Here is a 24285-nt window from a genome sequence, read left to right on the forward strand (position 1 = left end):
AACTGGCTATTGGGGAAGTTAATGACAGGGATAGTAATGCATTAAACAATCAAACAGTTGCTATCGGTAATGCTACTAAATAGCACTGACTCAGATGCTAATTACATTGCTAATTAGTCTTCACCAGCAGTACATACAGAGAATGACCTTGGATATGACCTTCAGACACAAGCATAGGCCATATCTTGCCGGACAACATCTCTTGTCCATATGATGTCCATTATTTTATATATAAACTATGGGTAGTTCACCACATTACATACATTTTTTCCACAAACTCAAAACAGACAATTTCTTTCTCATAGTAGCATTTTTATTTTCTTTTGTGGAAAAATGTTTTACAATTGTTCTAGCACTTGATGCTTTTTCTGATTATTCATTTATAGATTAATATACTTAGCCACCTATAATAAATTAACAGGTTGTAATTGCAACGTGATCAACTGTCAAAGTGGATTTGAGTGGCTCTGAAGATGCTCAGATGTCTCGATGGGCCTCAATAGACCCTTTCACAAAGGTGTCACCGTGAAACAGTCAGAGGTGTGGATCAGAGCTCGGTCCTGACTGGGCGCGGGGTGGTAGACAGAGCTAGTGACCATATCGACCATTTACCATTCAGCATGTGCCTGGTACATAAAAGTGGCAGACCCCTTATTGATGTTATGAGCGACACCGGTGTTTATCCAGTGATGAAGGCTCTGTGAGACCGGTCTATGCTCCTACTTGGATCCTGCTTGATGACTACTGCTCGCGCTGTTCTGTTGAGGAAACGGAATCCTGAGGTAAAGAATGGAAATCCAGCCCAGGTGTGACTAGCAGCCCCGCTGCAACTGGTTGGTAGGTTTTGGGCGAGGTATTAGTTAAGAGGTGTAGGAGAGCTCAGTGACCAAGAGAGGGAGCCAAAGTGAAATAAACCAAATCCTGGCTGAGAAACATGATTGTGTCTTACCTCTGAGAAACACACTGGAGGCGTCCTTAAAAAAGTACTTTCTTTGAAAGATTGAACTGTGTCTAAATGTTTGTATGTGTATTTATTTTGATACAGCATTCACAAATCCCTAACCGATAAAAGCACATAAATGCAATTCATTATTATTATCATACATTATTATGGAGATACCCTATACAGGTAACCTATGTCCCAGTGTTTCAGTGTTCAGCCTGGATGTTGTCCCACACCATTAGGTTGGGATACAGGTAAGCAGACGGAGGTTGGGATGAAGGCACCCTGTGAAGGCTGCAATGCGGACAGCGGCACCCTACATGGTCGAGGTTGGGTGTCACAGTGTTCAATGTTCAGCCTGGATGTTGTCCCACACCCGCAGCACGTCAGAGCAGTCGTTCAGGGCCTCCAGGAGAACGGCGGCCGCCTCCAGCTGAGTGCGCTCCAGCAGCACCGGTGTGTGGGACACAAACTCCAGGCCCGAAGACACAATGTGGATTCCTCCTCGGTTCTCCAGCCACGCCCTCACCGAACTCAACTCTGCCTGGCTGCAGATGAACTGAAGGCCGACAGACGCACAGAGAACACACAGATCCATGAGACTCTGAGGAACGTCCAAAAACTATTATGAGAAAATCATCACATGGCGATACTTCACATGGTGGCCCCAATGGACGTACACGACAACAGTAGTGGCCTTCTTCCTCTTACCTGCAGCATCGGTCTCTCCTCCTCTTCCTCCATCTCCCGGACATCTTCTGCCCCCGCTTCGATGGCCAGCTCCAGAGCCTCTTCGAGGGAGACGCTTCCGGCCTCGGCCACAACCACCCCTTTCCTGTCAAACGTGTGACGGGCCCCGTCCGACAGCACCCCCCTGTGGACAGAAACAGAATCTCAGCCTCAGCCCTCTCTTGAATCCTAGCACCTCTACAGTAGCATTTAGGTGGTAATCTCACTCGCTTCTGAAATACATGACAGTACGTCTACAGCAGCACTAATAATAAATAGTGAAAGTGACCCGTTTGTTTTCAGCAGGTGTTTGATGTCCTGGTTGGTGCGAGTGTTGTTGTCGGTCAGGACCTCGATGAGCAACGCAAAGCCGCCCGGACCACGGGCTTCGTATGTGTGCTGGGTGCCCGTCTTAGCCTTCTCCTGTCAGGGAGAAGAGAAGTCTTGTAGAGGAACACACAATCCTCTACAAGACTTCTTGTAGAGGATTCCACAGCGTCACAACAAAGAGCAGGGGAATTGTGCTGAAGCCAATATTTAACATAATACTACTATAAATGACCTCTATAAAATGAGAATACAGTTTATCCGTACGAATCATGGCAGCAGCCCTCAAAAGCAATTGATTAAATATACATTTACGTCAGAACATAAGATTAAACGTCAGTGTCTAAAGCGATGACACCTGCATCGACATGTAAACCGCGTTAGAAATCGTTTAGGCTCTGTGGACATCGGCACATTTCGAGGCTCCATTATTGACGTTATTATAGATATAGTTCAATATTTCAAGTTGAAAAAGCGTCAACGCCATGTGTACACCATTTTTCTTAACCATCATTCATGTCTAGTACAGCAGAGTTGATAATACCGTCTAACCCACCGCGTTCTTGATGGCGGCGTCGATGGAGGCCTTGGGCATGTTGTGACCCCGGCATTGCTCCAATATTTGGGCTAATGTGGCGTTAAAGTCCGGGTTGGGACCCCCCTCTGCAAGACACGGCGAGGGTGTTTAGATGAAACGACAGCGCAACAACACATTCAGGGGTTTATAAGCGCCGTGACATGAATATCAACCACTTACCTTTCACTGCTATTCTGATCATCATGCCATACTTCATAAACATTTTGCCACGGGCTTCATCCTTCGGTCCTTTGATGTGTTTTACCTTGGACCACTTGTTATGTCCCGCACAATGTGAAGCGTCCAAGTGGAGCCTTCTAACTGGTACACTTCTAGCTAGGACACTTGTAGCTGGTACACTTCTTGCTAGTACACATCTAACTAGGACACTAGCAGCTGGTATACTTGTAGCTGGTACCCTTCTAGACGGGACACTAGCTGGTACACTAGTAGCTTGTACACTTCTAGCTAGGACACTAGCTGGTACACTTGTAGTTGGGGAGCTGGCCAGCTGGTCCACAGGACCAGAAACAAGTAGCCTCCTCAGTTCGGTCGATGAGCAGGTGAAGGAAAGGTTTCTTGGAGCTGCTTGGGAAATCCCTCTCAGCACGACGCCTCCTGCCATGACCCTAACAATATAAAATACAATGGACACACACACACACACACACACACACACACACACACACACACACACACACACACACACACACACACACACAGAAACACATATATATGAATGTTTTTGTACTTTGCTAGTGAGGTGCATTGTTTATCTTACACTTATCACTGTAATAATCGCATGCACTTGCATTTACGAGATCATCTTAAGGTTCAACTCACAAACAGCTCAGTCAGGTTGTCTTAGATCTTTATAGAACTGACACCATTTGGTGTTGTGTACTGACAGCTCACCTGTCAGTAATCTATGCAATGGAAAATACAGTTCTGCACACTATATAGCGCTAGGAGAACCAATACATAACGAGCAATAATGTGATGGGCTGGGGTGAGAAGAGGTACTACCTTAGTATGGGGACATCATGGATTTATAATCTATAGTCAATAAAAAAAAAACATCCAGCCGTCCTTGAGGGAAGAAACACTTCGAAATGAATCTTCTTTGTGATTTTAACCGTTGCCACACACACCTTTGGGGTGCACTACCGCCATCCACTGGTCAGGAGGGGGAGCTGAGGTTTAAAATAATCCCCTTACTATCACCTCAAGCAGAAAGTATTCAAATATTTCCTTTGTTAAATTCGACACTTATTCTAGCTTAGACTGGGCTTTATATTTTCCTTCACTCTATATCATATTTCATTAAACTGATTAATACAGGGTCAACCGTTTCATTTTTTTTTTACACCCTTGTTTTTAACATGCAAAACTTCAGTCAATGTGTTTATTAGCCATGAAGTGTGGGCTATTCATTTGTAGTTTTGTGGTCTCGTCTATTCCCAGTGTATAACAACATTGAAACAGCAAAGTAAAGCCTAAAATACAATCAGATTCCTGAGCATTGGTAGAACACAGCATGGTCTTGAGAATAGTACAATATGTGAATGAATGCCTCAGCCTTGGGTCTCTTTCTGAAACTCCTCCCAAAGCAGACCACACCCCCAGCTACCCAGCAAGGCTGTAGGCGGGGTCCTCAGTGGTTGTTCTTCAGATGCAAGACATGAAGAAGTAGCAGGCTGAGCAGCTATGGTATCAAAGCTTTTAAAGGTATCTGGGTAGTTATGGTAACCAGATAGAGAGATGGAAACAGTCATGATTTCTGTCTGGATCTGCATCATCCTTTTGCACCAGCTCTCCCTGAAGACTGTGACTGCACTGGTGAGTAGTAGCCTGCTTAATTGGCTGTCATCAATGGATGGCTGATGAGGTTATTCAGATTTGTGCTTTAGGATAGTTGACATGTAACATATGAATTACATTTTGAGTAAAATCACATCTGTTATTTATTGTTTAAATATAACAAATATGTTATCATGTTCCACCTGTAAAATAAGTTTTATATATGGTCTAATCACTGATTAAGGTACATTTATATAGCCATTTGAGGCCAAATTCTGCAGGATGCTTAATGTGCAGTAGGGGCAGTAGTGTGGGGAGATGCAAAGCAATAGCAAAATCTGAAATAGGTAAAGTTGTAGAACACCGTAATGGTTGAATTACAACAAAGAATATCCAAAATGAAATCAATCATGCAATTGGATTATTCAGAGCAAGAAGAGACCAGCTGAGTAATAATGCTGGACAGGTAGCACCAGAAATATACAAATTATTAGACTATTTAGCAACAACCCAATACAGCTTCAAGGTAGGATTTCTCCTTTTTGTTAGGGCTTGTCCGTTGTTGGTGGACCAGGGTTAAGAGCAACGTTGACCTGACCCTCAGGGCAGCTCTAACCTGATCTCGGTTTTCCACAGAATAATACACATGGACCTCTGACCTCTGATCTACAGCCCACTGAGTGAAATGAATGAATGGGCCTGTCTGAGCGGGCTATGCTGTCACTGTATTTATTTATCTAAAATCTATTATTTCTGGAAGGAGAGCACAAAAGTCTGTATTGATAAACAATGATTACATTTAAGCTCATTTTAAATCTACAGAATTTTGGAGGAGGATTGGGAGGATTGCATGATAAAAAAAAGTCACATCTATGGGGTCTGATCTATCTCTGACACTGAGTCAGTAGAGTTGTCTGGTGTTGTTCTGACCACTCTGAGGTAATAGAACAAATTCATTTGCATCAAGAACCACTCACTTGTCAGGAAGAGATCTTGATTGACACGCAAGCATGACCAATTATGGCCTGTAAGAGGGAACAGTTCTAGAAAAACAGGCCCGTGGGGAAGAAAACGGGATTCGATTTACAACAATTGTTCAGCGGCCTACGGAAAAAGCAAACTACATGCAGGCAGGGGGCCAGCAGTGTGCCCCCCCCCCCCCACACACACCCCTCTGGAGAAGGCCTGGCGTGGCAGCGTTACATTCTGCATCCATGTACAACTATTTCACGACTCCCTAAGACGCCAAATTGGACCCTTGGGAGAGGGCTCATGTCCTGGGCTGTGGTTGAAGAATCACTTCAAATCAACAGCCTAACCCGAACCCTGACCACATTTCTCTGGACGGCAGTGCAGTTGGCTGCTATTTATAAAAACACGCTCTGACACGTGAACGATGTTGGATTAGTAAAATGCAGAGCAGATGAGTGTTGACAGCTCGTTACAACGTGTTGTCGCCGGGGTACCTCACGACAGTCTTGTTGTTTGCTTGTTAACACGCTGTCTTCAATTCCCATCGCGGAGCCCATCCCCCTAGCCATGATGACTAATGTATTCATTAATTATTTTCTTTTTTTCAATATAAATGTCATTCTCAGATAGACTCTGATGATGTGATCACAAGAGAAGAGCAGATCTACCTTCTGATTGGTGCTCAGGACGCGTGTGATCGCAGCATCCGGAATCAGATGGCCCTCATAAAAGGTTTTTTACATTTCTTTCTACTCCAAAGAGTGTGAAAGGAAACCATTCCTATACTAGACACAGTAATGTAAGAGTGAAATTAAAAGAGGAATACGTTATGTTGCAATCTCCCTCATCCGTGAGACTGTTGCTCAATTTAGCCCTGAGAGGAAATTTGGCTGTCAAGAGACAATGATATCAGCCTAGACTAGAGGTCTCTGACATTCACAAAACAGATAAACAACCTTTTTAATATCCTTTGCATTTAATGTTCCTCACATGACACGTATGCATGATCAGTTGTTGATTGTCTTTGGATATTATGCAGAATGCTGGAGACCAGGAGCCTGATCCTAGGATCTTCCTAGGATAATTATTAAGAAGTTTCCTTAAGAATCTTCTGAAGTCCTCAACATTTTCCATTCTCCTTAAGAATTTCTTGTATATTTCTAGAGCTTTTATTTGAGTGTAATTTGTTGCAAATGGCATGGCCTTCTGTCACCTCTGAGTGATCGAAAGGTGAGTCCAAAAAAGGAGTCAAGTTTGATTTAAAGAACGCTCCCGGACAATTTCCGACCAATTGGGGCTTCGCTTACGTGATCTTGCCTGTCAATCACAGATGCGTGAAATGCAACACATCTCAATGGTGGAAAAACTTTTGCCCAATACAAGCACAGACTTGTCCTGAATATACTAGAAGCTGCCCGGTACAAGCAATGTCATCTACCAGACATATTTGGAGTTTCCATATACAGCCACAGTATTCTACTGGTGGAGACTGGAGATCGGCTAGTACAATTGCTATCCCCTGCTGGGGAATACGCCCAGTGTATAATGTTTTTGATCTATAATTTTTTTCTGCGTTGAATTGCAGTTTTTAAACCTAGTGTAACTAGGTTTAAAAACTCCCCAACAGGGTAGTTCACCCATCCCCAACAGGGTAGTTCACCCATCACCTTAGTCTAACCCTGGTATAACCTCTAGCACTTGTCTAGCCCTAACTCTAATCTAACACTTAATCCTAGTCTAACCCTTATCTAAAACCTAATCCTAGTCTCACTCTTTTCTAATCCTAGTCTAACCCTTAGATACTCTATTACTCTGGTCTTACCCTAGTGAAACCCCTAACTCTTTTAAGCCTTGTCTAAACAACAATCATATCCAACCCTATTCTAACCCCTAAATATATTCTAACCCTAGTCTAAATCCTAACCCTAGTCTAACACGAGTCTAACCCCTTACTCTATCTCATCCTACTCCACCCCTAACGGCTAACGGTAGTCTAACTCATAACCCTAGTCCAACCTAATTGAACCTGTAACCCTGATCTAACTCTAGTGCATCTCTAGTGTTTCCCTAGTGTAACCCTAGTCTAACCCTAGCAGGCGAGTGCGTCCCTGAATGGGACGGGATCGTCTGCTGGCCCAATGGCGGAGCCGGAGAGTGGGTGTCCATGCCCTGTCCAGAGTACATCTATGACTTCAACCACAAAGGTATAGTGACAGTCTTTTCTGTAATAGACAGTGTCTGTGTTGGCAGAGGGATATTTAATAGTTTATTTCTGGTTGATACTCCAGTTGTGATTGTGTGCTTTCATTGTGGGGCAAAAAGAGTCTTGGAATTCTTGAATGTAAATATCAACTTGCTACACTATTATTGATTATCCTGTATGGGGTCATGTTGTTTATTCTTATAGTATTCTGTGTATTTACTACAATATAAAGAGTATCTTCTATCGTGTTTTGTCTATTTACTATCGTTTTTGTTGTATTCCTTACACTATTAGGTGTATTCATTATGGTATTAAGTCAGTGGTTAACACTGAGATCTTTCTTGGACACAGGTCGGGTTCATCGCCAATGTGACATCTCTGGGGCCTGGGAGCAGGCCAATGCCTTAAACCGCACTTGGGCCAACTACACGGAGTGCACTTCCCTAAACTCCGACTACAGCAGCCAAGCTGAGGTTTCTGATTGTTGCAGCTTGTTTAACAGTATGCATTTCTAACAGTCTGAAGGTGTTTAGGTCGGATGTCTAATGGTGTTTAGGTCTGAAGCCCAAAGAGTTTTATTTCTGATGTCTTTTGGTGTTTAAGTCTGATGCCTAACTTTCTATAGGTGTTTAGGTCAGATATATAACTGTCTGAATATGTTTTGGTCAGATGTCTAACTGCCTAAAGGTGTTTAGGTCTGGTGTCTAAAGGTGTTTAGGTCTGATCTCTAAAGGTGTTTGGGTCTGATATCTAACTGTCTAAAGGTGTTTAGGTCTGATGTCTAAAGATGTTTAGGTCTGATCTCTAAAGGTGTTTAAGTCTGATGTCTAAAGATGTTTAGGTCTGATCTCTAAAGGTGTTTAGGTCTGATCTCTAAAGGTGTTGAGGTCTGATGTCTAACTGTTTAAAGGTGTTTAGTTCTGATCTCTAAAGGTGTTTAGGTCTGATGTCTAAAGGTGTTTAGGTCTGATGTCTTACTGTCTAAAGGTGTTTAGGTCTGATGTCTAAAGGTGTTTAGGTCTGATGTCTAAAGGTGTTTAGGTCTGATGTCTTACTGTCTAAAGATGTTTAGGTCTGATCTCTAAAGGTGTTTAGGTCTGATCTCTAAAGGTGTTTAGGTCTGATCTCTAAAGGTGTTTAGGTCTGATCTCTAAAGGTGTTAAGGTCTGATGTCTAAAGGTGTTTAGGTCTGATCTCTAAAGGTGTTTAGGTCTGATCTCTAAAGGTGTTTAGGTCTGATGTCTAAAGGTGTTTAGGTCTGATGTCTAAAGGTGTTTAGGTCTGATCTCTAAAGGTGTTTAGGTCTGATCTCTAAAGGTGTTTAGATCTGATGTCTAACTGTCTGAAGGTGTTTAGGTCTGATGTCTAACAGTCTAAAGGTGTTTAGGTCTGATCTCTAAAGGTGTTTAGGTCTGATCTGTAAAGGTGTTTAGGTCTGATGTCTAAAGGTGTTAAGGTCTGATGTCTAAAGGTGTTTAGGTCTGATCTCTAAAGGTGTTTAGGTCTGATCTCTAAAGGTGTTTAGGTCTGATGTCTAAAGGTGTTTAGGTCTGATGTCTAAAGGTGTTTAGGTCTGATGTCTAAAGGTGTTTAGGTCTGATGTCTAAAGGTGTTTAGGTCTGATCTCTAAAGGTGTTTAGGTCTGATCTCTAAAGGTGTTTAGGTCTGATGTCTAACTGTCTGAAGGTGTTTAGGTCTGATGTCTAACAGTCTAAAGGTGTTTAGGTCTGATGTCTAACAGTCTAAAGGCGTTTAGGTCTGATGTCTAACAGTCTAAAGGTAATTAGGTCTGATGTCTAACAGTCTAAAGGTGTTTAGGTCTGATGTCTAACAGTCTAAAGGTGTTTAGGTCTGATGTCTTACTGTCTGAAGTTGTTTAGGTCTGATGTCTAAATGTCTGAAGGTGTTTAGGTCTGATGTCTAAATGTCTGAAGGTGTTTAGGTCTGATGTCTAAAGGTCTGAAGGTGATTAGGTCTGATCTCTAACAGTCTGAAGGTGTTTAGGTCTGATCTCTAAAGGTGTTTAGGTCTGATATCTAACAGTCTGATGGTGTTAAGGTCTGATGTCTAACTTTCTGAAGGTGTTTAGGTCTGATGTGTAACAGTCTGAAGGTGTTTAGGTCTGATCTCTAACAGTCTGAAGGTGTTTAGGTCTGATCTCTAACAGTCTGAAGGTGTTTAGGTCTGATGTCTAACTGTCTGAAGGTGTTTAGGTCTGATGTCTAACTGTCTGAAGGTGTTTAGGTGTGATGTCTTACTGTCTGAAGGTGTTTAGGTGTGATGTCTTACTGTCTGAAGGTGTTTAGGTGTGATGTCTTACTGTCTGAAGGTGTTTAGGTCTGATTTCTTACTGTCTGAAGGTGTTTAGGAGGCTCCACATCATGTACACAGCAGGCTACTCCATCTCCCTGCTGTGTTTGCTCGTCGCTGTCTTCACCTTATGCTACTTCAAGTACGTTGTTGACCTCAATTATTTTATTCTCAGGTGCTCAGAATAACACTGAGTCAGATCTATATATATATATATATATATATATGTTTCTATTTATACACAAGCATTGCATAGCATGTTCTCCTACTAACTAACGTTCCTACTGCGAAGGGTTCCCATGTTTACATTTTTCTTTGTATTCCCACTGATATCCTGAAGGCGTCTCCACTGCACACGGAATCACATCCACATCCACCTCTTCCTCTCCTTCATATGTCGCGCTGTGAGTATCTTTGTGAAGGACGCCGTTCTCCACTCGGTGACAGAAGACGGCCAGGCAGGACGGCAGCTTACCGGACACCCCCCTCAGCTGGTAAAGACTAAACTGTTAACCCCCGTCCCTTATGTCGGAACCCCAAAGCACCTAACCCCTAAGTAATGGACATGTATGTATTGCATTTATATAGTGCTTTTCAATGTATCCCAAGTGCTTTGTATTGTGAGTGTGTGTGTGTGTGTTTGTGTGTGTGTGTGTGTGTGTGTATGTGTGTGTGTGTTTGTGTGTGTGTGTGTGTGTGCGTGTGTCTGTGTGTGTGTGTGTGTGTGGGGGGGGGGGGGGGGGGGGGGGGTGTGTGTGTGTGTGTGTGTTTGTGTGTGTGTGTGTGGGGGGATGTATGACACCTCATCTACTACTATACCCTGAATATAACTTGCTCCGTTCAAAACGAAGTGAGCCCAAAATACGCGGTCACGGTCAAACACGAAATGTGTTCAGTAGCAAGTAAATGGCGACCAAAATAGCTCCTATTCAGTATTTTCTTAATACTTTATGTATCCATTTTAAATGTGTATATTGCCATGCCTCATAGGGAGTTTCCCTTTCAGCTTTTATAACTGTACACTATCTTTGTTAATAAATATATGGTCATAGGCATTAAAACCACTTCCCTTGTCACAGTTCCCTTGTACCCATTATCATGCTAATTCCGACCAGAAACAAATTTCCTATTAAATCGTGGGCCTGGGCCATGATTTCAAGCCATTACAATAGAGAGCTTTTGAGCATTACAAAAGGCTGGAGCATGATCAGAATAACTGTACCTTGAAAATGGCATTTTGAGTTCCGCAAGCACTATTCTGTATTTTATAAATACCATCTGACCCATTTCCACTTCCAGTCGGCCTATAAATTATATAATCTAAGTAATTATAGATCCATATCGCATGATTTAATATTAACATAAAAACAACTTATGAGACGGTTGAGAAATGTAAACGTAATGGCATTTCATCCAGAGGAAACGCTCGTTTTTGTCTTTGGCGCCTCTCAGATATGTTGGCGATGCTGACCGACATCATCACCGGCTCACAGCCTCCTACGCGGTGTCTATAGAGCTGTGCTGTCCATCCTGCACAGCTTTATAGACACACATGACCTGCATGGTACATGTGTGTCACCAGTGTGTGTGTTTGTGTTTGTTTGTATGCGTGTGTGTGTGTGTGTGTGGGGGGTGCTGCTGCTATCTATCTATCCAACAGTTTGGCTGTAAGCTGGCTGTTACCCTGTTCCTGTACTTCCTGGCAACCAACCATTACTGGATCCTGGTGGAGGGAGTTTACCTGCACAGCCTGATCTTCATGGCCTTCCTCTCTGACAGAAGCTACCTGTGTACTCTCAGCATTATCGGCTGGGGTAATTCATCTGTATCCTACGCTGTAGTTACATTTAGTTAATCTATACATTATATTGCAGCAACGTAATGAAGTTCATCTTTACAATACATCTATCTATCTATCTATCTATCTATCTATCTATCTATCTATCTATCTATCTATCTATCTATCTATCTATCTGTCCGTCCGTCCGTCCGTCCGTCCGTCCGTCCGTCCGTCCATCCATCTATCTTTACCTAATTTTCTCTCTCTCTCTCTCTCTCTCTCTCCCTCTCTCTCTCACTCTCTCTCTCTCTCTCTCTCTCTCTCTCTCTCTCTCTCTCTCTCTCTCTCTCTCACTCTCTCTCCAGGGGTACCAGCTGTCTTTGTCTCCGTCTGGGTCAGTGTCCGAGCCTCGCTAGCGGACACACAGTCAGTATATCCCTCTGTGTGTTGTCTTTATGTTTGTGTTGTCTGTGTCATGTGTGTTGTATTTATGTGAGGCTTATCTTTGTGTTTCCATGTGTGTGACTGTGGGACTGTGTGTGTGTGTGTTTGCATGAGTGCACGTGTGCAAACTTGCATACTGAGTGCTGAGTGCGCGCACCTGTGCATGTGTGCGTGCGTGAGTGCATGTATTGTGTTCATAATTGACACACAAACATTGCGTTGGATCTTCTGTTTCAGATGCTGGGACATCAGTGCAGGAAATCTGAAATGGATTTATCAGGTTCCTATCTTGGCAGCCATTATAGTATGTACCCCATATCATTATATTACTAATACCATATCAATATAGTAGGTTCACCATATCATTATAGTATGTAAACCATATCATTATATATCCTTGTAGTATATAAGCCATATCATTATATTATGTGCTCCATATCACTGTAGTGTGTAGAGTACTATAGAGGGTGAGACTTTAAATGTGATGTTGATGCTATGATGTACCTACGCATCCCTCCCATTGATGTAAGTTACGTCTACATCAAGTAGTTCATGTTTAGGTTGTACTGTTGACTCTGTCCTGAAGGGTGCTGCTCTAATCCATTCTGCAGGTGAACTTCTTTCTCTTCCTCAACATCATACGAGTCCTGGCCTCCAAGCTGTGGGAAACGAATACAGGCAAATTAGACCCAAGGCAGCAGTACAGGTAACCTAGGACAGATAACCTACAGCCCAGTAGTACAGGTAACCCCAGGACAGGTAACCTACAGCCCAGTAGTGCAGGTTACCCAGTAGTACAGGTAACCCCTGGACAGGTTACCTACAGCCCAGTATTTCAGGTGACCCAGTAATACAGGTAACCTACAGGTATGCTTTGCCATGTTGTGTTCCTAGGGGTCAAAGTTAATTCCATAGTGTTCCTAGGGGTCAGAGTTCACCACATAGTGATTATTGTGCTGAGGGCTCGCCAGTGTTTCTAGTGATCAGAGTTCACCAAATATTGTTGCTTTAGTGTTTTGAGTTCACTACATAGTCTTCAGAGTATTTGGAGTGCACTGGTATTCAAAGGCCCAATCCCAATGTCCGGACTAACGGACTCATTGACTTTATTGCACATTCTCGCAAAATTATTAAGGCTTTAGGGCCGTCCCAATGTTGAATTCCAAAGGGCGTGAGGGTTTGAGTCCACACTTACTGAGCCCTTTCCATGAGTCCGCATCAGTGCAGACTTCGCCTAAGGGAATTACCCACAGTTCAAAGCGTTGTGACGTTTACCGCGGAGACCATAGGGAAATCCGGAAATTAGGAAGGTTAACAACAAGACGATGCTACTGTCTGTGGCGAAGTCACGCCCCTTCCGGTAGAGCCCATGGGACCTATGAGATCGAAAAATATGAGTGGGTTTCAATGGAGAGAAAGTAATTATTTTCTGGTCCCAGTCTTTATGTGCCCCGGATTACACATATGTTGTTTGTGGATTTAAATGATAATTTTGCGTGACCAGATAGGAATTTCTGCCTTTTTTTAGTGAGCCGGTGTGGGTACCGGATTGACTCGGCTGCCAGATCGACTCGGGGTCCTAGATGCGCAATAATGACGCACTTCCTGTAAACGCTGTCTTTTAAATGCGCATGCGCGTTTTATTCATTCCCATGTTATTCCCAAGTATTAACAGTGTTGGGACTAACGCGTTATTAAGTAACGCGTACAGTAACTACGCTATTTTTGCGGTAACGAGCACTGTAACTTATTACTTTGTCAAAATCAGTAACACGTTATCGTTACTGCGATTTTAAACAGGCTCGTTACTCGTTACTTCACGTGCATAACCCAGGACTACAGTTTCCGTGGTGGACGTGAAGTGGACGTGAGTCACGTGACGCAGCGACGCGCAAGTAAATGAATTAAAACAATGGCGGCAGTCGACGACGGTCCAGGCGTTGTATTTCTCTCATGGAAATATGCACATTACTTTTCCTTTCTGACAGTAAAAGACATAAGGAATATTTTGGTGACCTGTCACCTTTGTGAAGGTTCGAAAACTCTAGCCACATCAAAAACTAGCAATTCTAATCTGATGAAACATCTTCAGAAACAACAGGCATCTACCAAGCTAGTTGAAAAAGACCCTGAAGGTAACACAGGTGATGCTGCTGCTAACGTCAGCTCCGCCGACGCTAAAGGAGAAGCCACTCCAGCCAAACAACGAAAGCTTGATTTTACAAAGCCTGTTGCACAGTCTATAACCCAGACACAGCTAAACAAATGATGGAGCTGTATGGACAAAGACTGATATAGACATAGACATACTAACATAGACTACTAAAGCACTTTATCCACCATTATTGATTTAATCAGTTGTTTTATTTATCTAAACGGCCAGAGTGGAGGAAATATTATATTTGTTAAACATTAACTATGTTTGTGAGGCTGAAAGTACTTTTTATTTATTTAGTTTCTCTTTGTGAGGCTGAAAATACTTTTAAGTTTGCCCATCATTATTGATGATGAGGTCTCCAGTTGGTGGAGTTTAGCTGTTTTGAGTTAAGGTTAATTTACAAAGAACGGATAAACCTCACTGTGTTTACATTGAAAACATCTATTGTATCAGTTTTGCACTATTGATTCCTACAGTTGCTAAATGGTCTGAGGCACAGTTTAATTTTTGCACTGCCAAAACTATACTTTGTACCTGTTTCAATGGCTACGATAAATATGCCTATCAAAAGTTTCAAAACATACTGTATGTTGTGTTTTGTTGATCCACTGCTTCATCGTAGTGATACTGGGTACAATGATCAAATTTTACAGTTGTTTTGTCGAACACTATGCCACATCAACCCCAAAATAATGTGTGTGCATTTGTAGAGGGTTGGAAACAGTTGGAAACAATGGAAATATTTCATTTATTTGCACTCACACTACTACACTGCTATGGCACGTTCAGGTCACTAGGTGGCGCATTGCGCTTGTGGTAGGATAGGACTTACGTGAAAGCAAGCCAGAGGACTGGCAGCCTCCCTAGCTATCCAGTTAGGGAGGTCCTTTGCCACATTAACACAATAAGATAGTTTAGAAAAAAAAAAGTTACTTTCCCTAGTAACTAGTTACCTTGAAAGTAATGAGTAACTTAAAGTAACTGAGTTACTTTTGAAAGAAGTAACTAGTAACTGTAAATAAGTTACTAATTTAAAGTAACTTGCCCAACACTGAGTATTAACGATCTCCTTTTGTTTTCTAATCTATAAATAATAATCTAATGTACAAAGATTGATCAGATAATATTTGTGGCTTTAGATTGATGGCTAACGTGAGCTAATAAACATTAGAAGGGGGGGGGGGGGGGGCTTTCATCAATATAGGATTAGTTTTGTAGTTGATTATTACTTTAACATAGGTGAAAACAAAAATATATGTGTAACCAAGCCTTATATTGCTTCCTATACTTGGGTAATATATAAAAGAAGAATCGGGCGTGGCGATCCACTTTATTTCCAGCGCTCCCAACACAGAGTCAAAACAGCGACCCACACGCAGACACTTCCGTTCTCCTCCTTCAGAATAAGAGTCCCTAACAGGAACTGGGTTACATATGCATTCATCAGTGCTTTCAGACGTGTTTCCAATGGCTTTGTTTGTGCGAAAGAACGGGCTGCGTTCAATGAAATCAAAAACAAAACGGATTGAGCCTTCTTTTTATGTCCATGATTGAGCCCTGTTGATAAACAACCCTTCCGGGTTTTGTACGTTGGCTTGTGTCGATACGTCAAGGTTCGATACGTCATCTGTAAGCGCAGGACCCCGAGTCGATCTGGCAGCCGAGTCGATCAGGTACCCACACCTGATCATTTGGATCAGCTCACCAACAAGAGCCTGCGCTTTTTGCTCCCAAACCGCTCTTCATATTACTTATAATTCAGCCAAATGTAGCCCGTTCTGACTTATGATTAGTATGTGTATGCCAATAATCACCTTAATTATTCAATACATCCTTTATACTGAAGTATTCAAAAGTAAAAAATTATATTGTCTAATATCAATAAATTGCTGTAGCCAATTGTTTTCAATGCATTTACAAAAAAACAAAAAGAAAGTCAAAATGACAATTCCCAAACCGGCATTGTGTCAGCAACATCTTTGTCATTAAACGTTGTCAAGGTAACATGTGCTCTCGTGAAGTGCTGTCCCAATCCCATACATACCTATCTGAGGCCATGTGGCCTCACACACTCGCTCACTTAGCACCTGAGATCAATTAGGCCAATGTGTTAAGAGTTCACTACACAGTCTTGATAGTGCATGGAGTGGACTACAGCGCTGCTCATAGTGTTAAGGGTTCGCTACATAGTGTCAACAGTGTTAAGAGTTCACCGGAGTCCTCATTGTGTTCAGTACTCACTACATGGTATTCCTTTGGTTCCAGGAAGCTGCTGAAGTCCACACTTGTCCTGATGCCTCTGTTTGGAGTTCACTACATGCTCTTCATGGCTATTCCATACACTGACGTCTCTGGCCTCCTCTGGCAGGTCCAGATGCACTACGAGATGTTTTTCAACTCCTTTCAGGTAACACATAATGCACACACACACACGCGCGCAATGTATACACACACTATACTTGTAATCATATTATTATAAGCATAGATCAATAAACACACATCAACCATATATGCAGTGTGTGTGTGCGTGCGTGTTTGTGTGTGTTCATGTGTGCTTGTGTGTATTTTTATTTTGCAGGGATTTGTTGTGGCTTTCATCTACTGTTTCTGCAACGGAGAGGTATTGATCTGTGATCTGTGATGATATTTTAACTGATGTTTATACTGATTTTACCTAATCTGATTTAACATACAATCTGATTTGAAGTTATATCTGATATCTAATCTGTTCTGAAATCTAAAGTAGTCTGATATCCAATCTGATATAGAATCCAATATCTGAACTGATAGCAAAATGTATCTGATATTTTATCTGACATCTAATATGATATCTACTTGGATATAGTTTAATGTAATGTAGATTAAGTTTCATGTAATATAATTTGATATCTTTCCCCTCCTATCAGGTACAGGCTGAGGTAAAGAAGGCGTGGCTAAGACGGAGTTTAGTGTCAGACCTCAGACAGAAGTCCAGGATGACCAGCAGTGGGGGCGGAGTCAGTTCCTATTACGGCAACCTGACCACTAATAACAGCGTCAGCTTTTCTGCCGTCACCCCGAGGGGCGGAGTCATGCCGGTTGCCCCGCCTTCCATGCACCCGATCAGAAGCAGTCCTCCGTGCTTCGCCTCCAGTGACCTCATGGAGACCAGCGACCCTCTCCAGGCGCCCAGCCCCCCAGGGACAGTCTCTGGACGGGGGGGTTCGGTGTGGAGCGATGGGGGCCCCGGGGGAGAGACCCTTGCAGGACCCCAGGAAGGACACCTGGAGGAGCTGGAGACAATGCTGTGAATGTTTACTTTAGAACCCCTACCCTGTACGGCCAAAACGCCCCGTTTGGACACGTAGCACCTCGATGTCGAATGGACCCCTTCTCCCGTCCAGAGAACATTTGTTTTTATCACTTTTTGATGAAACACATCTATTCATGTAATGTAAACAATCACAGATGTTTCTTTTCATTCAATCTTTTTGAGGCTGTTAAATATGTTTTTACATAATTTATGTTATTTGAAGAACAAAAATAACACTTTTTTATTTATCTTGGACTGTTGGATAACTTCTTCCGTTGCAAAGCTTTGTCTGCTATACGTTTCTTTTCCAAAATAGAAACATGAGAACATAATATATATCCATATGTGAATAAATCAGCTGTGTGATAAGCGTGTCCTACGGTGTCGTTAGTGCCAGCCTATAGGCATGCAGGAGGATCTTCGTGACTCCTCCCCCCCCCCCCCCCCCCCCCACTCGTTCCTTGCCCGACGCGCTCCACCCAGTGGGAGTTGCTCCGCACACAGCAAGACAGCTGGACAGGCACAGCAAGCTCTTGCACAGACTATGTGAAGACTTGTGAAGGTAAGAGAACCATGCTAGCCTTGTGTTTGTGTTCATGTATTTTATGGATTAGTCACGACTAATCCATGCGATTTTAGGTCCTTGTTTTGTAGAAAGTACGATTGTTTGAGTTTTCATCTTATTTTAAAATACTAAAATATACAATTCAGATGCATGTTGAGCACTTGAGGCAATAGCAATAGGCCTAAACAATTGCCACTAAACTATTACTATGATCAAAATCTTTATCAAATAAATGATGGGTTAATTATTACAAATAAATATAAAAATATCTTGCTTCGCACCCACATCAGAGAATGTTGGAGGTCTCGGGCGACCTATAGAGGTATCGGTTTAGTCTATAGTATATTATAGTGGTATACTGTGTCAGGAAAGCTGTCACTGTGCGTAAACTGAATAAAAAAGGTTGTCTTCCCGGCCAAAAGCCTAGCGTGAGCACAACTTTTTAGTCGGAGCGCACGCCACAGGACGCGTCATGCGCGTCGTGTGGCACACTTAAAGGTTTAAAGGGGAGATCGATGAGCCGCGTAACGCGCTCTCAGACACAAAAAGATGCGGTTGACGCGCTCACACCAGGTTTGGCCACCGAGCGCGGCACGCTCCATCGTATTTCCTAGAACAGTGTGAGAAAGTAGTTTGATCGTTGTATTTTCATTTTGATCAAATGTTTTAATATGCTGAAATCATACCTATCATTACAATGGTGGTGTTGAAACAAAGAACAGGGACATTTAGGTCCGGGTACTAACGTAGGCTATAATCCGTTTTCTCAAAAATGTATAAAGGACAGTTTAACGGGTCCAGGTGCTAAAGGATAATTGGTTATTCATGTGTAACGAAAATCGGAAAAATGGAACCCACATGGATTATTATTATTATATGCTACGTTTGCAGAAACGCACAAATAGCCTACCAATTTTTTTTTCGGGCGACTGGGTTTCTTTATAAGGAACCTGAAACTGCTGAATCTTGACCGAATCTAGTCTGACAAAAAAAATACTTTCGGTGTACTGCAGGGAATGAATGACCCATGCATTAACTTTGACCCAGATGAAACCTATTGAAATGTACACCATTGGATTGGGGGGGAGATCTATAAAGGAATTGATAGCCTGGTTCTATCATTAGTGTTGGGGGGGCTCTATTGGTGAATAATGAGGCGTGAGTTACTTATTTTAATCTACACTTAAGTAAAGCTAGTAAAATAGCTTGAATAATGTGTATACATTACGGATATATATATATACATGTGTATATATGCCATATGAGGACCACTCATGAAAGATATTTGAAAATGACTCTGACTTCTGTTGGAAAGGGCTTTTAAGCATTTGGCACTAAAGGAAGATCTGAATATGGTATTATCATACTAAACGTACAAATATGATTTTTGTTTTCTTTTTTTCTATAGGTTTCCAGGCTACATTACTAATCTCATACACTGCAAGAATGGAATTGCATTGAAAAAGAACAGTGATCCAGATTGAAACAATACAAGGGAAATACCCTGGGAGCTTTTCTTGACCTAAATATTGATCAAAATGACGGTTTTAACTAGACACCTATTAATAATGATAGTTGGGCTTTTGGTTAACTTCTCCTATCAGTACAGCTTTAAAAATTGCATTGGAGATCAATACTCAAATAATCTGACATTCACTTGCAGTCAACGAACCGCAAAGCACATATCTCTAATTGTGGGTGACCTGCCAGCATCTGCCATCAACATCGCCATTGTAAATAATAATATTTCGGACATACCCACAGGGAGCTTTCAACGTTTCGTCAAACTGAAAAAACTTTGCATGCACAGTAACAATTTGAAATTCATTGACGGGCTTGCTTTCCAGAACATGCATCACCTTAAGACTCTCAACTTGTCTTTAAACCTCATATCAAAACTCAACTGCTCGGTTTTTCAGGACCTTTACAACCTCACTTATCTCTCACTGGAACACAACCTATTGGAAGACCTCCCCCAGAGCCTTTTCAATTCCACCCCTCAGTTGAACACCTTGATCTTACGAAATAACAGTCTGCATAACTTCTCTGTCGTCGTGCGATCCGTTTCATCCCTAAGTCAACTGAAGACACTAGATCTTGGCTTTAACCTTTTGACATCCCTCACTCATTTAAACAGCTCATTGCCTAAGAGCCTGACTGAATTGTTTGTACGTGGAAATAAGTTGTTATCATTGGCTTGCGCTGATTCATTTCTCACAAACATCATACGACTAGATTTATCAAAGAACGTGGGACTCTCAACTACTGCTTTCAAAGGAGTCGACTTAGCGCAGATTCGCTATTTACAGATGGGGTCAACAAAAGTTAAAATATTTGAATTTTTCAAAGTGACCAACGTTGATGCTAGTTATGTTGACTTCTCTGACATGGGCTTAACCGATCCAAGTCAGATCAATAAGCTATGCACGTTTTCTAGGAAAAGAGAACACATAACCAACATGACTCTGAAATCGAATAGATTTAATATGTTACCAAGTACTTCATTATCCAACTGCCCTCAAATCACAGGAACATTCGACATCTCCTCAAACAATTTGAAACAGGTCAACTGTCTCCAGTTTCTTGAAGGACAGAAATACATGCAAACGTTCAACATAGAACACAACCACATCAAACAACTGTTGTCCTGCAAGGGTACAAAATATAAACTTCCCCTCACACAGTTGGGCTTTCGTTACAATCGCATCCTCTTAGTCGAACCTGACGCCTTTGCTCACACACCAAATGTCACAATTTTAAACCTCAACATAAACAGCATTGCTAGGTTTGATTTCGGAGCACTCAGAGGGCTAACCAAGCTCCAGATACTCCGTCTGGACAACAACCTCTTGACTGAGTTGTGGAACACCACCTTCGAGGGCTTAAGTAGCCTTGAAACCTTGAATCTTCGCAACAACCGCATCGCTGTGATTTTCTATGGCAGATTCCTAGATCTCGGTCGGCTGACTATCTTGGACCTGGGTGGGAATAAAATCTCCCATATTTATGAAGGTGGCCTCAAGGGATTGAAACGTCTAAGAAACCTCTACTTGGATGGAAACAACCTTAAACAAATAGATAGCATTGAGTTCGCTCCGTTCCAAAACACCCTGGAAGTGTTGGATCTACTTAACAACCAGATTCGTTTCAATCATGAAATTTTCATTTCTCCTTTTGTGAATCTCAGCAGTCTCAGGGATCTTAAACTGGATGGACAACAGCGCTTCGGTATAAGCCGGCTACCTCATGGCTTTTTCCGTGGACTTCACTCCCTGACAAATCTGTACCTTACCAACAACCGCATAGATCACATCGCTTCTGACACCTTTGACGCTCTGACAGGCCTGACTTATCTAACGCTAGATAACTCGTGCAATGGCTTGGTAAATCTCGAGCCGGGGAGCTTCAAAAACCTGAGGAATTTGAAGTGGCTGAGTCTGCAAAATATGGGCCTTCAGAATTTGTCCAAAGAAGTTTTTGGAAATCTTACCAATCTACAAGGCTTATACCTTACCCATAACGTGATGCAGCACATTGAGGTGGATGTTCTGGACAGCCTCCAAAGCCTCAGCTACCTTGACATAAGAAACATTCCACTCAGCTGTTCATGCATAAACCTAAAACTAAAAAACTGGACACTTAATAACCATAAAGTGCAATTGATATATATGCATAGCCTGCGATGCAAAGAGAGCATTAATAATTTTTTCTACAAGTTTGACACAAACGTTTGCTTTGTAGACCTTGGAAAGTCCCTGTTTTTCATTACGGCTGCTGTTATCTTTGTGTCCATTGTAGTTCCTCTATTACATGTCAAGCTATATTGGAAAATTAAATATGGCTATTATGTGTTCCGTGCCTGGTTCAGCGAACAGTGGCGCAAACTGAGGGAAGACGAGGAAAACTGTGAATACGACGCATTCATCTCCTATAATTTCAACAACGAAAACTGGGTTCTAGAGCAGCTGCTCCCAAACTTGGAGGGAAACGGCTCCTCGTTCAAACTTTGCCTTCATCACCGGGACTTTGAACCGGGACGTAACATAGTGGACAACATCGTGTCCGCTGTGTATGGCAGCCGCAAGACGCTTTGTGTTGTGAGCCGGAACTTTCTGCAGAGTGAGTGGTGTTCACTGGAGATCCAGCTGGCCAGCTACCGGCTCTTTGACGAGCATCGGGACGTTCTGCTGCTGGTGTTCCTGGAGCATATCCCAGAGAGGGAGCTTTCCTCCTACCACCGCATGAGGAAGGTCATGTTGAGGAAGACCTATTTGCAGTGGCCCGGCTCAGAGTGCACCGACCCGGCCTTGGCCCAACTGCTCTTCTGGAAACAGCTCCGGAGGGCTCTGAGGACAGGAAGTAGAATGGAGGACGAGGTTGCAGCAGGGGAAAAGAAAAGCTCTGGGACTGCAGAAGGCGACCAAACCGACTCTTCAGTAAATCCTACCGCTGAGGAAATCTATCACTGAAAATATGTGTAATTATCTATGACAGTTTAATCATATCGTCAATGATTGATGATTGTTATATTTTTGTTTGCATCTATTGCCAAAGGTCTTTGTAGACGATTGGAATTTAATTCTGGTGTCCAAATGTGTATTACGGACAGCTCATGTTTTTTTTTAGTATTTTCTTTAAATGGGATCACTGTGTTGTTTTTGTCTGTCTTTTTGTTTCATGTTATGGGCGGAGGTGGCGGACTCCAGCTTCTCCCCACTCCTCCTTTCTCGAGTAGCATCCGACTGCGGCCAATTGTATCCGTCTGCGTCCGGCAAGACGTAGGCGTGACTTGTAGTGGGCGTAACTTGTATTAGGAGGCGAGTCTTGTACTTTTCCAAATCGCGTAAGTAGGAGGCGTGTCTAGTACTTTTCTAAATTGCGGAAGTGATCAGTATGTAGCAGTGGTGCACGGGCACATAAATGACCGCAACTCGGACCTCAAATATTAGGCCTTATATAATAATAATGCACCCGACACGCTCATTTAAAAACATGCTATTGATTAGCTTAATCATAGCCTTACTGGCTTACTGAAACTGACATCCCTGAGTCATATGCATTTAAGAAAAGAATTTACAGATTTACAACTTTTTTTTACCGCGAAAAGAGGAAGATCTCGCGTGGGCCGCGATTTAGAAAAGTACAAGACACGCCTCCTCCTACTACAAGTTACGTTTACTACAAGTTATGCCTCCGTCTTGCAGGACGCAGACATACCCTATCCGCTGCAGCCCCGGAGCCAGAGCCTGTGGTGTGTTAAGGGGCCCTGTGGTTTTTATTTCGGCTTTTTTCAACGCTTTGCGTCACAGTCGGCCCCTTGCCACACCACGGGTCCCAGCTCCGGACTGCAGCTGGATACCATTGCCTTTGTAACAGTGTAAATAATGACAGTGTAAATAATTTCTTTTATTTGTTAAATTCTGTTAAACTTGGGACTCCAACCAACATTTTATATATTATTCTGAAAGTCCACGGCGGAAGTTTGTGTCTGAAAGTCCACGGCGGAAGTTTGTGTTTAAAAGTTCAGAAGCAACCAAGCTTACGTTGTGTTCGAACGGACTACGGCTGAATATATATATATATATATATATATATATATATATATATATATATATATATATATATATATATATATATATATATATATATATATGCGAACACTGGTTGTGTGTTGTCCCATGTTGCAGGTACGTTTGTTTAATGCTTTGTGTTGTAATACCACTATACGATCACTTAATGTTTTTTGTTTGTTTTAAAAGTTCAGAAGCAACCAAGCTTACGTTGTGTTCGAACGGACTACAGCTGAATATATATATATATATAGCACTGGTTATGTGTTGTCCCATGTTGCAGCAAATAAACCAGTCCAGTGCTCCACCCAACCTGTCTCCGTGAGTTTTATGCAATGAAGCAGAAGAGCTGCGGTGTACCCAAGGTCACATTGGTGCCGTGACTCGTCGATCTCCTGCTGGACGGTGGCTTCTTCGGCACGATCCGGGGATTCGTCTTCTGCTGCTGCTCCTCTGAGTGTAATCAGGTGGACATTTTATTTGGACTGTTGAGCTGTCAAAGAGCATATAGATTTTCTTTTTTTTCATTTATTTTTTCAGGTGCTCTTTTTGTAATTACTTTATTGCATTTTTTTTGAGTGTTGAATTAAATTTGTGACATTGGACATTTTACAT

At 42.3% G+C, this 24285-nt stretch overlaps 3 protein-coding genes across 4 annotated transcripts; 2 read left to right on the plus strand and 1 right to left on the minus strand.

The window, feature by feature from the left end:
* Window positions 1-405: 405 nt before the first annotated feature.
* On the minus strand, window positions 406-3690 carry taco1 (translational activator of mitochondrially encoded cytochrome c oxidase I). 2 transcript variants are annotated; one of them, XM_079756609.1, is made up of 6 exons: window positions 3603-3690; window positions 2757-3205; window positions 2556-2662; window positions 1962-2095; window positions 1655-1778; window positions 406-1502 (listed from the first exon to the last, which is right to left on the minus strand). In XM_079756609.1, exons 2-6 carry the CDS (start codon window positions 3199-3201, stop codon window positions 1290-1292), a joined length of 1023 nt encoding a protein of 340 aa, XP_079612735.1. In that variant the 5' UTR covers window positions 3202-3205; window positions 3603-3690; the 3' UTR covers window positions 406-1289. The 2 variants fall into 2 exon arrangements, with proteins under 2 accessions (XP_079612735.1, XP_079612734.1); XM_079756608.1 differs by having other exon boundaries at window positions 1655-1817.
* Window positions 3691-4337: 647 nt separating this feature from the next.
* Window positions 4338-17533, plus strand: pth3r (parathyroid hormone 3 receptor; the record flags this gene model as incomplete). The annotated part of the gene is made up of 13 exons (XM_079757504.1): window positions 4338-4415; window positions 5975-6080; window positions 7442-7552; window positions 7903-8024; window positions 9912-10003; window positions 10202-10355; window positions 11522-11675; window positions 12007-12067; window positions 12323-12389; window positions 12697-12791; window positions 16509-16650; window positions 16822-16863; window positions 17150-17533. 13 exons carry the CDS (start codon window positions 4338-4340, stop codon window positions 17531-17533), a joined length of 1608 nt encoding a protein of 535 aa, XP_079613630.1.
* A 1980-nt stretch (window positions 17534-19513) lies between these two features.
* LOC307090339 (uncharacterized protein) lies at window positions 19514-23630 on the plus strand. Its single transcript, XM_079756931.1, has one exon. The coding sequence runs from the start codon at window positions 19639-19641 to the stop codon at window positions 22567-22569; it is 2931 nt and encodes a 976-aa protein (XP_079613057.1). The 5' UTR covers window positions 19514-19638; the 3' UTR covers window positions 22570-23630.
* The last annotated feature ends 655 nt before the right edge of the window (window positions 23631-24285 follow it).

Source organism: Pollachius pollachius (assembly GCF_949987615.1).
Source record: "Pollachius pollachius genome assembly, chromosome: 19".
Lineage (NCBI taxonomy): Eukaryota > Metazoa > Chordata > Actinopteri > Gadiformes > Gadidae > Pollachius > Pollachius pollachius.

Excerpts from the sequence above, each read along its gene's own strand:
- taco1 (XM_079756608.1), bottom strand. The coding sequence starts at position 3,201 with ATGGCAGGAGGCGTCGTGCTGAGAGGGATTTCCCAAGCAGCTCCAAGA. Across the intron at positions 2,663-2,756 it reads GATCAGAATAGCAGTGAAAG|AGGGGGGTCCCAACCCGGAC; the intron begins GTAAGTGGTTGA and ends CGTGTCTTGCAG. Across the intron at positions 1,503-1,654 it reads AGGAGAGACCGATGCTGCAG|TTCATCTGCAGCCAGGCAGA; the intron begins GTAAGAGGAAGA and ends GTCGGCCTTCAG.
- LOC307090339 (XM_079756931.1), top strand. The coding sequence starts at position 19,639 with ATGACGGTTTTAACTAGACACCTATTAATAATGATAGTTGGGCTTTTG.